This window comes from Benincasa hispida, chromosome 8 (genome assembly GCF_009727055.1).
Source record: "Benincasa hispida cultivar B227 chromosome 8, ASM972705v1, whole genome shotgun sequence".
NCBI classification, from domain to species: domain Eukaryota; kingdom Viridiplantae; phylum Streptophyta; class Magnoliopsida; order Cucurbitales; family Cucurbitaceae; genus Benincasa; species Benincasa hispida.
Window position 1 is genome coordinate 62,377,770 of NC_052356.1, and position 15,818 is coordinate 62,393,587.

At 31.1% G+C, this 15,818-nt stretch overlaps 1 protein-coding gene across 1 annotated transcript; it reads right to left on the reverse strand.

The window, feature by feature from the left end:
• Window positions 1-411: 411 nt before the first annotated feature.
• LOC120083685 (abscisic acid receptor PYL12-like) lies at window positions 412-1,339 on the reverse strand. Its single transcript, XM_039039526.1, has one exon. The coding sequence runs from the start codon at window positions 1,234-1,236 to the stop codon at window positions 691-693; it is 546 nt and encodes a 181-aa protein (XP_038895454.1). The 5' UTR covers window positions 1,237-1,339; the 3' UTR covers window positions 412-690.
• Between the last annotated feature and the right edge of the window lie 14,479 nt (window positions 1,340-15,818).

The window sequence follows — 15,818 nt, forward strand, 5'->3', positions numbered from 1 at the left end:
TTAATTTACTAAAAAATTTAACTAGCTTTTTCTAATTTAAACTTAAAATTTATCAAACACTCTTTTACTCCACACTTCAGCGAAAAGTGGGTCCCGGGGGCTGTTTCAGGCACCAAACGAGTTCCGTTCTCAAAATCGTCTAGCACACTGTTTTTTTTTTATCGTTCTTAACCCCTGGGTCCGTTTAAACGCAACTACCAACAATTATTTTAAAAACTACACCATCCTATATTATTGGAATCTATTCAAAATCTATGAAGTTTCATTTCTTTCCAGTATATATAGACAGGATTAATCTTCACCAATTCATTAAACTATACACTTGAGTTACACCTCACAAGAATTTCGCTAATGGATGAAGATGTGCTTTGAATTTTGCACGTGTGCAGAATAGTATCGACATAATCTGTCTCTATTATTATACAAATATATTAAGAAAACAAAAGACGCATATCAACAAATTTTAACAATTAGACTTAATAAATAATTCTTAAAGCAAAATTAAAATTTTCAGAAACTAAAACAAGATAATAGTTTACTTAAAAAAGAAGATACGAACAGTTCCCTTTTTGGGGGGTGGGAATAAAAGCAAAGCAACCGACCTAATAAAGCATATTGCAAAAACAAAAAAAAAAAAAAAAAGAAAAAAAAAAGAAAAAAAAAAACGAAAAAAAGGAAGGAAGTCGCACATTAGATAAGCGTTTCAGCTTTACGAGCCAACCACCTGAGATTACACGTGACAATGGTATTAGCAAACAAAATGGTATCTTCTTTGGTACTTCCGGAGGGAACATCCACCACATAGGATTCCACCACCATCGTATTCCCTCCGCCGCCGCCCTCCTCCTCATGTAAGGTGGTGGTGGACCGGTAATTCGCCAGTTTGTGGTCCCCGCCAATGATGGTAAAAACCATGACATGTGCCTCGTCATCCAGCCGCTCGAGCCGCTCCACGCTTGTGTTAGCCGGCATGCCACTAACCACCACCACCTCTCTAACCGTGCCAACCCCGCCATCGCCTTGACGGATGGTGCAGCTTTTAACGAACCGCTTGTAAGCCTGTGGGTTGTCGAAGCGGCGAACCATGGACCATACTAGAGCAAGAGGCGCCTGAACCACTTGAAAGAGGCTGAAGCCACATTGGTTCGGGGAAAGGCTTGGGGTGTGGTAAAGCCGGATCATTGAGTCCGTGCATGTGCTAGCCTTGCGCTCCGTAGCGGTTCCGTTACAGTGCATAATTTCAAGTAGTTTTTGAGTGTGTCTTTTTTCTTTTTTTTCTTTTTTTTTTTTTTTTTTAAAAAAAAGAGAGAATTTTAGTAAAGAAAAAGGAATGTTTTAAGGATAAAAGATTAGGTTGTTGGTCGGTTTAAGAATTATATAATTTTGGGATATGAATGGTTTATGAAGGCGGCGTTTGTTGTATATATAACTTGGAAGCGAAGTATTAATATAATATAAAAAGAAATATCTCAAAGTATCATAACGTCACATACATCCCAACTTCATCCGACTTTGAACGTATCTCCATTCCAACTTTTCTTTTTATCCTTTTATTTCTTTTGACCATATAATTGTTTATTTTTCAACTTCAATCTTTTTCCACTTCATACCGTGGTTCAACGATAACTTCTCTTTAATTATTTTTTTAATCAGTAGTGGAGCCTGAAATTCCATATAGAGACACTATAGGTATGTCTAATAAAAAGAATATATAAAAAAAAATAAAAACATATATTCATAATTTCATAAATTAACTAATTTAATACATTACAATTGTCATCTATGAGTTTTCATGTTTTGAAATTGATCAATGATAACTTCAATATCTAACTTATCAAATAAATCATTTTCAATATAGACTATACAACAATCATTCATCCACCGACCTTTCACTATTGCACAATCAAGTCTTCATAATATGCATAACAAAAAATGTTCTCTACAGTATCTATGACAACAGTAAAATCAACATCGAGATGAGTAATTTGTAAATTAATGGATAAATCTTGTTTTTAATCATCATGACTATTTTTACTACAAGATCACATATGCTTTTTAGCTCAACAAACTCAATATTTGAACACATTAATAACATAATTTTGAAGTTGATCCTAAGCATAAAGAGTTCAATAGCTAAAAAATCTTTTGGGTAAAATTGAGCAATAACTAAATTTTTTTTCTATAAAAAGAAACAAATGAATTACTCGAATTTAGACATGCCACACAGAGAAACAATTCAATATTTGTTTCAGTAAAATGATTATTCACCTCTTGAAGTTGCATATTAATGATGACATAGAAAACTTCAACACAATAATGATGTAAATTTCTAACCGGTTGAGAATTTCGCCTTTGTCGCCCATGAATTATAAATAGGTCATCTATTTTAAGGACTTAAATATCATGACTATGCCATAAATCAAAAACCATACTCAACAACACATCTCAATCAGATTCTCTTATTTTCTATAGTATTTCTTTACAATTATGACAAAATTTATTGCATTTACAATATCTTAGACCAAGATCTGTAGGTAGTTTTTCTAGATTTATTTTTATATAAGATTGATTAGAATCCAAAAGATTTTTCTTCTTTGAAAATGATACCTCTACAGTCTTTATTGTTGTTTTTCTTTTATAATATCTCTCCATATCAATTTTGAAGTAACTCTGCCAAAGTATTTTGAGTTTTTTTGGGTTATTTAAAGTGAAACCATGAACTAACCAAATCCATAAAATTTTAATTTATTTGAATGCTTTAAGTTGGATTGAGTTGATCGAATTTTTTAAATCATTAATTTTTTCTAACACCATAGGCCAATCATCTCTTACTCTATTGTTTTTAATTAATTAAGAGTAAACTACAAATAAATTGTGAATTTAATTCCTTCGTCATCTAGGCGCAACTCTTAAAACCATTGTTAATGTTATGTATGGGTGAAACTTAAACCTCCAAATTTAAATTAAATAATGAAGTAAATGTCTTAATCACTACGTTATAAATTTAATGGTAAATATTCAATTTAGTTAAAATGTTGAACTCACAATTTGCACTATATTAAACTAATACATGATATATGTATTTAACATATTTGGTAACTAAAACGATGCTTACTCATAGCTAATTCTATTCATTTAGTTGGTAAGTAAAACCATCATGCGAAACTTACTTTTTTTAAGAAAAAGAAAAGTTAATGTACTGTTAATCAGTTAACCATCAATAACATGAAACAAAATAGATAGTTTTATTTTTTTTAAAAGTACGAAAGTCAAAATAGACGTTTCAACGATTAAAAAAACAAACAAACAAAATGCATGAAACCGAAAAATATGAAGATTGAAACAATATTCTAACATTTGTTTCCTTTTCCCTAATAAAAGAGAGTAACTGAAAAAGAATAATGTCAACAAAAAATAAAGATGTTCGGTTGGAGAATAAATCACCTACTACCTTTCTTTTGGATTTTTTTAGAACAATAAATCAGCTACTACGAAAGTTATCCTTTGAATTTTTAAAAAAGCTGCACATTTACACAGATTAATATATTAGAATCACATTTGTTACAATAGTAAGATTAAATGGTAGCCATCCATTCCGAGTTAAGGTAACAATTATAAGTACTCAAATAGTATGATAATCTTAAATACTCAATCAATTTACCATTTGAGTTGCAACTTATTTAGATTAGGTTGATTTAAATAAATGAAATTTGTATAGGTTAGATTGATTCAAGAGAAAAACTTAAACTAATTAGAACTTATCACTAATTTTATTAAACCTATTTACTTCTAATAAAATTATACGTAGATGTATTCATTTCAATCTTATTTAATTTTATAATATTTTAAATTATAAAAAAAAAATTTATAATCTAAAATATAATTGATTTGTTAATGTTAATTCAATGTATTAAAATAATCAAATAAATTATTCTACATGTTAATATTTTACTTATTCTTAAAATAAAAATTTAAATAATGATTGAAATAATTCGGTCGGATTTAATTCAAATGATTCATAAGTTAATTTATTATTTAAGCCAATTCACCCAATCCGACCCAAGGACAGCATTGATACTAATATAATAGATGAAAACGGAGGTGCAGTAGAGGGGCTGGTGGAGTGGCAGGCATGGAGTTGAATCCGGGGGTGTGACGTGGCGGGTGGGAAAAATTAGAAAGGCAGTGGGGGATTCCCCTGGGAGAAGCATGATTCATGGATCACACTGTCCACCAAACCTTAACAACCTGCCAAAATACCACCCGAGTATACAGTACTGGGTCCCATCCTTTTATTGCTACGCTGGCACTTCCCAAGTGTTGTGTCAAGTGAACGAAGATCGAACCCACGTGGGGTAGCGGTGGAATCGAGGATCCAGCGACGGCGGCATTGGTGGCCGACGAGCAGTCAAACTGCGGAGCGACGAGAAGGAAGAAGGAGGAGGGTGGCACGTGGTTAAAGAAAAACCCGTGTAAAGGAAAAATGGCGGTGGTGAAGATACGGGGAGCTGGAAGAGCAGAATGTGCAGAAACTGTGAGAATGTGGAATCGAGTGTGCTGCTATTGCCTGGACGGGAAAGAGGAATTGTTTAAATTTGTTAATGTTGTTAAAGTTGAGTTTTAAGTGAATAAAATTTATTTGAATTTATTAACGTTCTTATGTTGGGTTCAAGTTACTATAGGTTCAATGTATAATTATATTTAAGTTTATCTTAGATTTAAGTTCTATATTAAGTTTGAGATTGAAATATGTAAATTTAAATTGATTTGTTTCAATTTGTTAGTATGTTTAGTTGAGTTTTAAGTTCTATATTCATTTTAAGATTGGTATATAGTATATTGAGTATTAAACTTATTTAAATTTGTATTTTGTAGGTATTTTGAGATTTATGTTGAAGATGTATCCCCAACAAGCTAAGTTAGGTTGTAGAATTGTGTTTTATAAGTACTTTGTGGATATTATGTAATGTTATTATGGAGTTAAGAATTTGTAAATTTTATGTTATATTCAAGACGAATCTTATTAGTAGTTGTTTATTTGACAAATTTGTAACGTTCAAACATATTTTCTGGATATTATTTAATATTGTAAACCTCTAACTAATTTTATCAATTTTAATTTTAATTTATTTGATACTTGTAAGATTCAAATAAGTATAACATTTGTAAAAAAAAAAAAAAAAAAAACATATATAACATTTAGTAAATAAAGAAAAAAAATATTTTCGACGCCTAAATATGTAATCCCAACGGTATAGGGGTTAGGAAAAAGTATATTTTCATGCTTTTTTTAACCTTTTTTCTGATGCTTAAATAGGTCACCGTTGGCAAAGGTAACTCCAAAAATAGGTGATTGAGCATCGGGGTAAGTAACCATCTCCCGACACCAAAAGGAATTGTCGACAGAAGCTGACTTCTCCCAACGGTGAAAAATTCTTCTTATTGTTGGGAGAAATAACTTTTCCCAACGGTATCATTTAGGGTCGGCAAAAACCCCATCCTTATTTCGTCAACGACGAGGCTTTTTTAGGTCGGAAAAAGTTTTCCCGATGATGCAGCCGACGGTTGGATTTCTGTCAGGATAGGTTGTCCCAATGATTTTTTTTTTTTTTTTTACTTTTTTTGACGGTTTGCGTCGTTGGCAAAAGTCCAAATTCTTGTAGTGAATAATAAGAATATTACATTCTATTATACAGATTTGAAAGCATCAAGACTTAAAGCCTAAGAATATTTTAAAACTTATTTGTCCAATTCGTATATCCAAATGAGTGATAACAAATAATCCTTTAGCTTGAACTCTAAAATTAATTTTAAAAACTTATACAAGTAATATGAATGTAAAAATATCACGAAAACAAACGAAAATATATAGAGCGTAATGTGAATATAAAAATTGTGTAAAAAAAAAAATAACGAAACATTTTTAATAGAATGTTCTTGGAAGTTGAGATTGAAAAATGAATTTCGAAAAAAAAGAAAAAAATTTATAAAGCGTCCAGTTCTGTTGCTGATAAAAAAAGTATTGCTTGACTATTTATTTATTAAAAAAAAAACACATTATATTTTAAAAGGTACATTATTTGACCAATAATGTTGGTAAGTTGCAAATTCGAACTATTATGCCTCACCAAACAAACAACATCGCACGCCAACACCATTATTATTACTTTAGTTATATATATATATATCATTTTAAAATTTATATTAAAAATACAAATGACTGATAAATTGAGAGGGACACGTATTTCACTTGGTCCCTACATGACTCCGTTCTTGTTTTTAATTATCATTATTATTAAAATTTTTGTAGCAAGATTGAAGGGGCTGCAAAAAGAAAAATAGATGTAGTACTTTAGATTTCACACTCTGAAGTAGGCCAACACTCTCCAAGCTTTAATTTTTTTTAAAGAAAATAACTATTAAATTAGTCTTTACACAATTTTTTATTTCTATATTTAAAGTTTGTCTAATTTTAGTTTATGTGTTTTTAGTTGTCCAACTTTTATCTATGTATTTTTCATAAATCTTAAATTTAGTCTCTCAAATTTAATTATTATTGAAGTTGATTAAATAATAATATTTTTTTAAAGGACTATTTTGAAAATAGACCAAAATATTTACAAATATAACAAAATTTTACTGTCTATACTGATAGAACGCGATAGATTACTATCTGGGTCATGTAATAGTCTATCGTGTTCTATCGCAGATAGACTGTTATATTTAGCTATTAAATGTAAATATTTTCAGCAGTTTTGTCATTTAAAACAATTTTTCTTTTTAAGATGTAAAGTAAAAATGTTAATAGCAAACAATAAGTTTTTTTTTTTTTTTTTTTTTTTAAATCAACGATAAACTAGCAATAAAACTAAATTTAAGATTTATTGAAAAAAAAAACTTTTAGATTGTGTCTAATAAATCTTTAATGTATTACACATTCTTACAAGAAATTATTAAAAGAAAATTGAAAGTTCAACAATTTATTGGACAATTTTCCAAAATTTAGAGACTTTTTAGACATAAAATTGAAAGTTGCCTTTTAAAGACTTTAAAGTACTAAGTATTTTAAAGTTGAGAGACATAATAAATACATAGATGACTATATATATATATATATATATTCTTGAACTTTATATTTTGTGTCAAAAATACCCTTCAACTTTTAAAAGTCTTAAAAATACCTTTAGAACTTTTAAAAGTTCAAGTGATTTTTTTTTGAAAGTTTAAGAGTATTTTTTAAACATTTGAAAGAATGACATTTTTTTACACAAAATACAAAGTTTAGGGATATTTTGTATAATTTAGCCAACATAGATTTATAATTTAGAAATCAAATTTATGATTTATGATTTTAATATTATAGATAAAGGAGTATATCATCATGCAGCGGAAGCAACAAGGATCAATAAGCATTCTAATTCATTAATTTGGGCTATAAATAAAGCATGCTCATACAATAATAAGAGGATTTCAAGTAATACCTTTGTAGAACCTCTTTGAATCACTAATTCAGCTGCAAATCTTCTCCAAAACTTGTTGTGAACCACCTCAAGATCTTTTCTACTATTCTCTTGGAGCTTTAGATTGAGTTCTGGGACTCAAAATAAGCTTGAATTGAAGGAATTTGGAGAAGAACTCACTGCTGCACCCACTTGAAGAACACCTTTCTTCAACTCGAATTTTTCAGCAAAAACTCAATTGATGCATGCCTCAATTCCATTTTTATCTTCTCTATTTATTGCAGGACAATCAAGAAATGGAGAAGATTGCATGAGGTGCAGCTCATGCTTGGAGTATTGAAGCCAAATCAAGTGGGATTGTTATAAGCTACTTGGTTGAGTTGTGGAGAAATCCTATTTTTCTCATATTTTTGTTTTCCAACCTTTTCCAATATCAAATTGATTTCCAAAATCAATTTTAATTTGAAAAATGAAAACTGTATTAATTTTACAAAATTAATTTTCTAATAAAATTAATAATAAATAATTAATTAAATATTTAATTAATTCTAATTAATTTAATATCAAATATTAAATTAATTTTACATAAATTCCACCTTCATGAACCGGTATTCATGAATTTAATATTTAAATCATATTTAAACATTAATTAATTCTTCAATTCCGTTTAATTTTAAAATTAAACGCATAATTATAACATATATAATTACTAATTTCCTTAATTCTAATTTGAACATTTCAAATTAACTTATCACATTACTCTAAAGCTAATCCATTTATGAGCTAGTAGGGGGACCTTGTGGATCTACAGATCATGAGCTCCAACGATCCAAGATTAATTGACTAAACTCTTTATATCGAATTAACCCCCATTCGTTAACTAATAGGTCACTCGACTAAAGCCCATAGTTGCACTTCTCTCATTGTAGATATATTATGTCCACTCGATATAACTATGATTAGTAAGTTAACCCTTCACAGGTTGTTCGCAATAACGGTTAGGTCAAATGTTAGTTTTACCCTCGAGATTACCTCTTGTTCCTTAAGTCCCACTGATCCTCTAATGAACAACTGGTTTGTGATCCAATCAACAAATCGAGTTCCTCTCGAGCCAATGAGAGGGTGGGGCCCCTTGTTCAATACCCGGAGTCAGCACTTAAGGGAACAACCTCTCTACTATCCCTGAAAGCGGGTAGGAAAGAATTCCATCTTGCACCCCATGTCCCCAACTATTTACACAGTCTTAGCCCTGAAATGAAGGTTTATTGAGGCGGTGCTGTTAAGCCAACCCTCACTTATGCAAATCTAAGGATAATCTCGAATAAACAGGAGTTCATAGTTAGCTCAAGATTAAGGTCAAGTTACCTAGGTCATCACTTTGAAATAGCCAGTCTTAAATAGTAAACAACATTATAAAGTAAGAGTAACTGATTTCATGGTTCGATCTTGTACAAACTCATTGCACAGGATGCCCCTACTTCTCATGTCATAACATGTACGTGAAGGATCTCTTGTTCAAGAGAACCAGTGAGCGGAAGCAAGATCTTTCCAAGCTCACAGTGAAAGAATAAACGCATTCACAAACATACAAGAACAGTTATGCATTATAGAGAAAATTACAGCATGCTTTCTTACTAAAACGAAGGAAATTGAGAGACATACCTTTGAAGAACTCTTCTTCACGTATTTCCTTGATTTATACTGGTCAGGCGTCCCAACGAAGTCTCAATGATCATGAACACAAAGAAGCAAAAAGCAATCGTCTAGCAAACTCTCGCTCTCGTCGCAATCATCTAGCAAACTCTCGCTCTCATCACAATCACGAACTGTCTGATCCTCAAACGACAACCCTCGACACTACCACTTGGTAACCTTGGTATTCTGGGAGTGAGAATCCAGGAGGTGTGGGCTCTGTATAAATTTGGTAGAGGGGAGGAGGAAGTATACGATCGAGTAAGTGGGAGAAAAGTTTAGTCTATCATATAGACAGTGGGTACTCGATCATCTAGCAATCTCTCGCTCTCATGAGCATGTTGGCTTTTTGGCCCTTAATCTTCAAATTAATTAATTAATCAATGTTTTGAATGAATAACAAACTCAATTTTAATTACTGAAAATATTACTGTTTTATATGTCCATAGCGTAGAGCTCGGAATAACGATTCCGAAACTCTTGAATCACTCAAATCGGAGTTAAAACGAAGATGATATGATCGAAACAAGTCTATAGAGAAATACCGTGGTGGATGACGTGGCATAACAGACCATTTGCATGTAGACATGTGGCAGCATATTGGTTGAATGGCGGATCATTAAGAGATTAACATACGATGGACTTTTGATTTTTGGATTGATTTAAAATAAAAAATTGAAATTAAAAAAAAATTTAAAAGGAAATTAAATTTAATATTATTTTATGTTTGTATCTAACACGGCTAGTTTTTTACACATGGTATGTTTTTTATATTTGGATTGACTTTAAAAAAGAATGAATTTAAAAAGAAAATGAATTAAAAGGAAAATAAATTTAATATTATTTTATGTTTGTGTCTAAAGGCTAGTTTTTGACAATATGATATGTTTTTTTTTTATTTTTTGGATTAATTTTAAAAGAAAATGAATATCAAAAGAAAAGAAATTTAATATTATATTTTTGTTTGTATCTAACAACTAGTTTAGTTTAAAAATCTCCACCATTTGTTTTTTTTTCTCAAAATCCAATGGTCCAAATTAATTGTGATTTCTAAAATTTTTTCCATCTCTATATAAACCATCTTCCTTCCAAATTTTAAACACAAACAAATTTATCCTCCAAAACTCAAAAGTTCCATTGTTGCTCTCTCTAAGTTCCCAATTTTTTTCCTATTTCATCTTATTCTGAGAGAGTATTATTATGTATTGTGAGGAATAAACTTGTTGAGTGCTTAAACTTGTAAATCCACTCTAGTGAGAGTTGTATTGTGTTCTTCAAAAATTTTAACATTTGTAACGTGTTTGATCCTAAACCTGTGGAAATGATCGGGTTTGCTCTTGAAACCCATAAAAGAAGTGGTGGTGTAACGTTGGGCTCTAATCCGTGGAAAGAGTCGGAAAGATTTTATTCAAATTCCGAAGAGGCGCTTGTGGAGTGGAGTAGGTCGAGTTTGACGAACCACTATAAAATTATGGTGTCTTCTTCTCTAACTCTTCCTTTTTATTTTTGCATTAATTTAAGCAATTTATTGTATGTTTTAGTTTGTTTTATTTATTTGCTAAAATTTGATAGAATTAAATTAACACATCTTTGTCATCTTATTTGTTGCATAAATTGAATTTTTCTTATTATTTATAAAAAGCGTATTAATTAGTTTAATTGGGCTAATTTAGAAAAAAAAGTTTAATTAAATCCTATTCACCCCTCTAGGGTTTCCATATCGATCCAACAATTGGTATCAGAGCGGGTTGCTCTTCTTGAAATATTTATTTCTTAATAAACTTAATTGTTTTTGAGCTATGGACAACTTTACGTTTTATACCTTTTACCGATAGTCAATCTATTACAAAGTCTCCTTTCTTTAATGGTACTAATTTATAGTTATTGGAAAAATAGAATGAGATTTTTCTTGTTTTCTATCGATTATGATTTATGGGATATTGTTAGGAAGGTTTTAAATTTCCAACAAAAGATGTTGATGGTGTTAGCACTATAAACCTAAGGAAGAGGGTCAATAAATGAAAAGAAAGCATGCTCTTTAAATGCAAAGCTATTAATTGCTTATTTTTGTGTTTTGAATGAAGTTGAGTATAATAGAATGTCTATTTGCAAAAGCGCTAAAGAGATATGAGAAAAAATTAGAAATTACTCATGAAGGAATTAGTCAAGTAAAAGAAACAAAGATTGACATGTTTGTTCATCAATATGAAATGTTTAAAATTGATGAAAATGAAGCTATTCTGCGATATATTTATTAGATTTACTAACATTGTCATGTTTTAAGAAGGACTTGGGAAAAAGTACTCAAATCTTGAGAAGATAAGAAAGCTATTGTGGTCTTTGCCTAAACAATGGGAGCCTAAAGTCAGCGCCATTCAAAAGGCAAAGGATCTCAAATCTCTCTCCATTGATGGACTCATGGGCTCGTAGTTGACGCAGAAATAAAGATCAAGAAAAACATGAAGGATGAGAAGAAAAAGAAAGAAAAGAGTATAGCTTTAAAGACCATCTCTTTAGAAGTTGACTCCCAAGATAAAGATGACCTTGATGAAGATGATGTTACCTATCTTTCACGTAAGTATAAGAACTTATCAAGTAAAAGAAGTAATTCAAGAAGCATCTCTCCAACCAAAAAGGGTCAAAAGGTGAAAAGAGCAAAAAGGATAGGTAATATGCTATGAATGTAAGAAGCCGGTCATATTAGAACCAATTGTCCTTTCTCAAATCATCCAAGAAATCCAAGAATAAAAAAGCATGAAAGCTACTTGGGATGATAGTGATGAAAGCGAAAGTGTGAGTGATAATGAAGAAGTGGCCAATTTTTGCTTTCATGGCTCATAGTGACAAAGAGGATGAACAAAATGATGAGTAACTCTAGAACTCTTTCTTATAATGAATTGTTCGAAGCCTTTGAAAATATGCAAAATGATTTAGAAAAACTTAGTTTCTAAGTATGTTTGGCTTAAAAAGAAATACAATGTTTATATCTAAGTAAAAATAAGTCTTTACTTGAAGAAATTGCTTGCTTAAAAGAGAATGAGCATGATGCTATGCATATTGATGAAATGAATATCTCTTGTGAAAGCATGCTTTTGCTTGTGATGAGAAAAAGGCCTTGCTTGACAAATTAAATTCTTGAGCATGATAGTTTGTGAAAAAGATAATTTGATTAAATTACTCAAGAAAAGGAATTTAGTTCTTTGTAAGAACTTGATAAGGTTAAAGAATCTATTAAAGGTTGACAATAGGTATTCAAAGATTAAACAAGATAATTGAAGTAGGCAACCTTTTGGTGATAAAAGAAGGTTTAAGGCTATATTGGATGAATGTTCTACTCCTTCAAGTTCCTAAAATCCTTTGTTAAAGCATCTCATAATATGCCTAAGCTTAAATGCCTAAGGTTGTGCCTAGCATGTTAAATCTAACTTTGTGCTATATGTCATTATTGTGGTGTTGAAGGCCATATTAGACCTAAGTGTTTTAAATTGAATATGCTCATATCTACTTCTCCAAGAAGGAATTTTTTCTCAAAGGGAAAAGTTTCACATGCTCCAAGGAATAATTTTCTCCAAGAAAAGTAAGTGCATAAATTTGTTGTAAGAAGACAAATCTTTGCATAATGTTGTTTGTTTCTCATGTGGCAAGTTTGGACATACAACTTATTCTTGTTACTTGTCTAAATTGAATGCCTTAAATGTCTATGCAAAAATGAAATGGATTCCCAAGTTTGTCAATGCTAACCATCTAGGACCCAAACAAGTGTGGGTGCCAAAGAATCAAACTTGAACATTGGTGTTTGTAGGTTTGTTTGAAAGCCTCTAAGAAAAACAAGTGGTACTTGGATAGTGGTTGCTCGAGGCACATGGACGGAAGACCCATCCAAGTTTGTCTCCTCTCCAAAAGGATGGAGTGGGGGTGTTCAAAAAATCCGGTAACCCGACCCAACCCGGAATACTCAACCCAAATTGCGTTTGGGTTAGGTTAAAAATGTTAAAAAATATTAAATTCGGTTTGGGTCTGGGGTTACCCCATTTTAGGGTCGGGACAACCCGACCCGACCTGAATATATATATATATATATATATATTAAGTTAAAAAAAAACAGTCCAAATTAAAAAAAGAAAACCGGTGACCCAACCCGGCCCAACCTGAATATTTTTGGGTTGGGTTGGGTTGGGTTGGGTGACCCTCAATAAAGAACTAATAGGGTTCATTATTAGCCAACCCGAATTTTTGGGTTGGTCCACAAAAATCTTCCAACCCGGCCCAACCCGGACTATGTACACCCCCTAGGATGGAGGTCTTGTAAACCTTTAATGACAACAAGAAAGGTAAAATAATTGGTAAAGGTAGTATAGGTAATGAATTTTCTATTTTAATTGAAAATATCTTTTGGTTGATGGTTTGAAGCATGATTTACTTAGTATTAGTCAATTGTGTGATAAAGACTTTAGAGTTGTGTTTGATAAAAAGAATTGCATCATTAAAAATGCTAGTGATAGAAAAGTTATATTTGTTGGAAATAGAGATGAAAATGTTTATACTATTGATTTGAATGATTGTTCTATTAATGATAAATGTTTATCGGCTTTGCATAATGATTCTTGGTTATGGCATAGAAGACTAGGACATGCTAGCATGCACTTAATTTCAATATTTCCAAGAATTCTTTTGGTTAGAGGTCTTACCAAATTTAAATTTGAAAAAGACAAAGTTTGTGATGCTTGTCAAATGGGTAAGCAAACTAAGTCTTCTTTCAAATCTAAAATGTAATCTCTACAACTAGACCCTTCAACTATTACACATGGACTTGTTTGACCCTTCTAGAATTGCTAGTTTTTGGAGGGAACTATTATGCCTTTGTGATAGTTGATGATTTTTCGAGATTTACTTGGGTTTTGATGCTAAAACATAAGGATGATGCTTTGAAAAGCTTTTCTAGTTTTTGCAAAAAGAGTTCAAAATGAAAAAGGTTTTTTTGATTTCTAAAATTAGGAGTGATCATGGAGGAGAATTTGATAGCAATGCTTTTGAAACTTTTGTGAAGAAAATGGTTTTTTCTCATAATTTCTCCGCCCAGAACTCCCAACAAAATAGTGTAGTTGAAAAGGAAAAATCGTACTTTGCAAGAATTTGCTAGATGAATGTTGCATGAGTATGGTTTACCTACATACTTTTGGGCGAAAGCCATTAAAACCGCTTGTTATGTTTTTAAATAGAGTTTTAATTAGGCTCTTTGGATAAAACTTCCTTATAAACTTTGGCATAACAAAATTCCAAATATTGAGCATTTCAAAGTTTTTGGTTGCAAAATGTTTTATTTTGAATAACAAAGAAAAACTTGGAAAATTTGATTCTAAGACGGATGTTGGTATTTTCTTGGCTATTCCTCTACTAGATAAAGCTTATAGAGTTTTCAATAAAAGAACTTTAGTAATTGAGGAATCTATGCATGCAGTATTTGATGAATCTTGCAATGTTATTTCTAATGAGTCTATTTATATGTGATGTTTTAGAAGAAATATTTGGAGATTTACTTGTTAGTTGATAAAGGCAAGGAATTATTTCAAGTAAGCAAGAGGTGAGCTTAATCGAAAAGAACGAAGTTGGTTCTTCATCCACGCCTAAAGAGTGGAGGTATGCTCCTTTCCATCCCAAAGAATTAATTCTTGGTGATCCCAAACAAGGTGTGAAAACTCGTTCCTCTTTTAATATGTTTAATAATCTTGCTTTTGTTTCTCAATTGAACAAAAAGTTTTAAAGATTCCGAAAATGATGAATTATGAATTTTAGCTATGCAAGAAGAATTAAATCAATTTGAAAGGAATAAAGTTTGGGAGTTAAGTCCCTAGGCCCTCTCATGCTTCTATATTGGAACTAAATGGGTCTTATAAATAAATGGATGAAAATGAAATATCATTGAAAATAAAGCTAGACTTGTAGCTCAAGGTTATTGTCAAGAGGAAGGAATAGATTATGAAGAAACTTTTGCACCCGCTGCTAGATTAGAAGCTATTAGAATGTTGCTTGCTTTTGCTTCTTCTAAGAATTTCATTTTGTATCAAATAGATGTGAAAGTGCATTTTTAAATGGTTATATCATGGAGGAAGTTTATGTAGAACAACCTCCGGGGTTTGAAAGTTTTGATTTTCCTAATCATGTCTATAAGTTGAAAAAGGTTCTTTATGGCTTAAAACAAGCTCCAAGAGCTTGGTATGATAGACTTAGTAATTTCTTGCTTGAGAATGGATTTAAAATGGGTAAAATTGATACTACTCTTTTTATTAAGACTAAAGAAAATGATACGCTTTTAATACACATATATGTGGATGATATTATTTTTTGTTCTACTAATCCATCTTTGTGTGAAGAATTTTCTAAGTGTATGCATGATGAATTTGAGATGAATATGATGGGAGAACTTAGCTTCTTCCTTGGACTCCAAATCAAACAACTCAAGGATGGTATTTTCATAAGTCAAGAAAAATACACAAGGAATTTGCTCAAAAGGTTCAAATTCAATGAAGGTAAAATTGCAAAAACTCCTATGAGCACATCCACTAAGCTTGATTAGGATGAAAAAGGTAAATGTGTGGATATAAAAACTTATAGAGGTATGATTGGATCTTTGCTTTATTTAACCGCTAGTAGACCCGATATTATGTT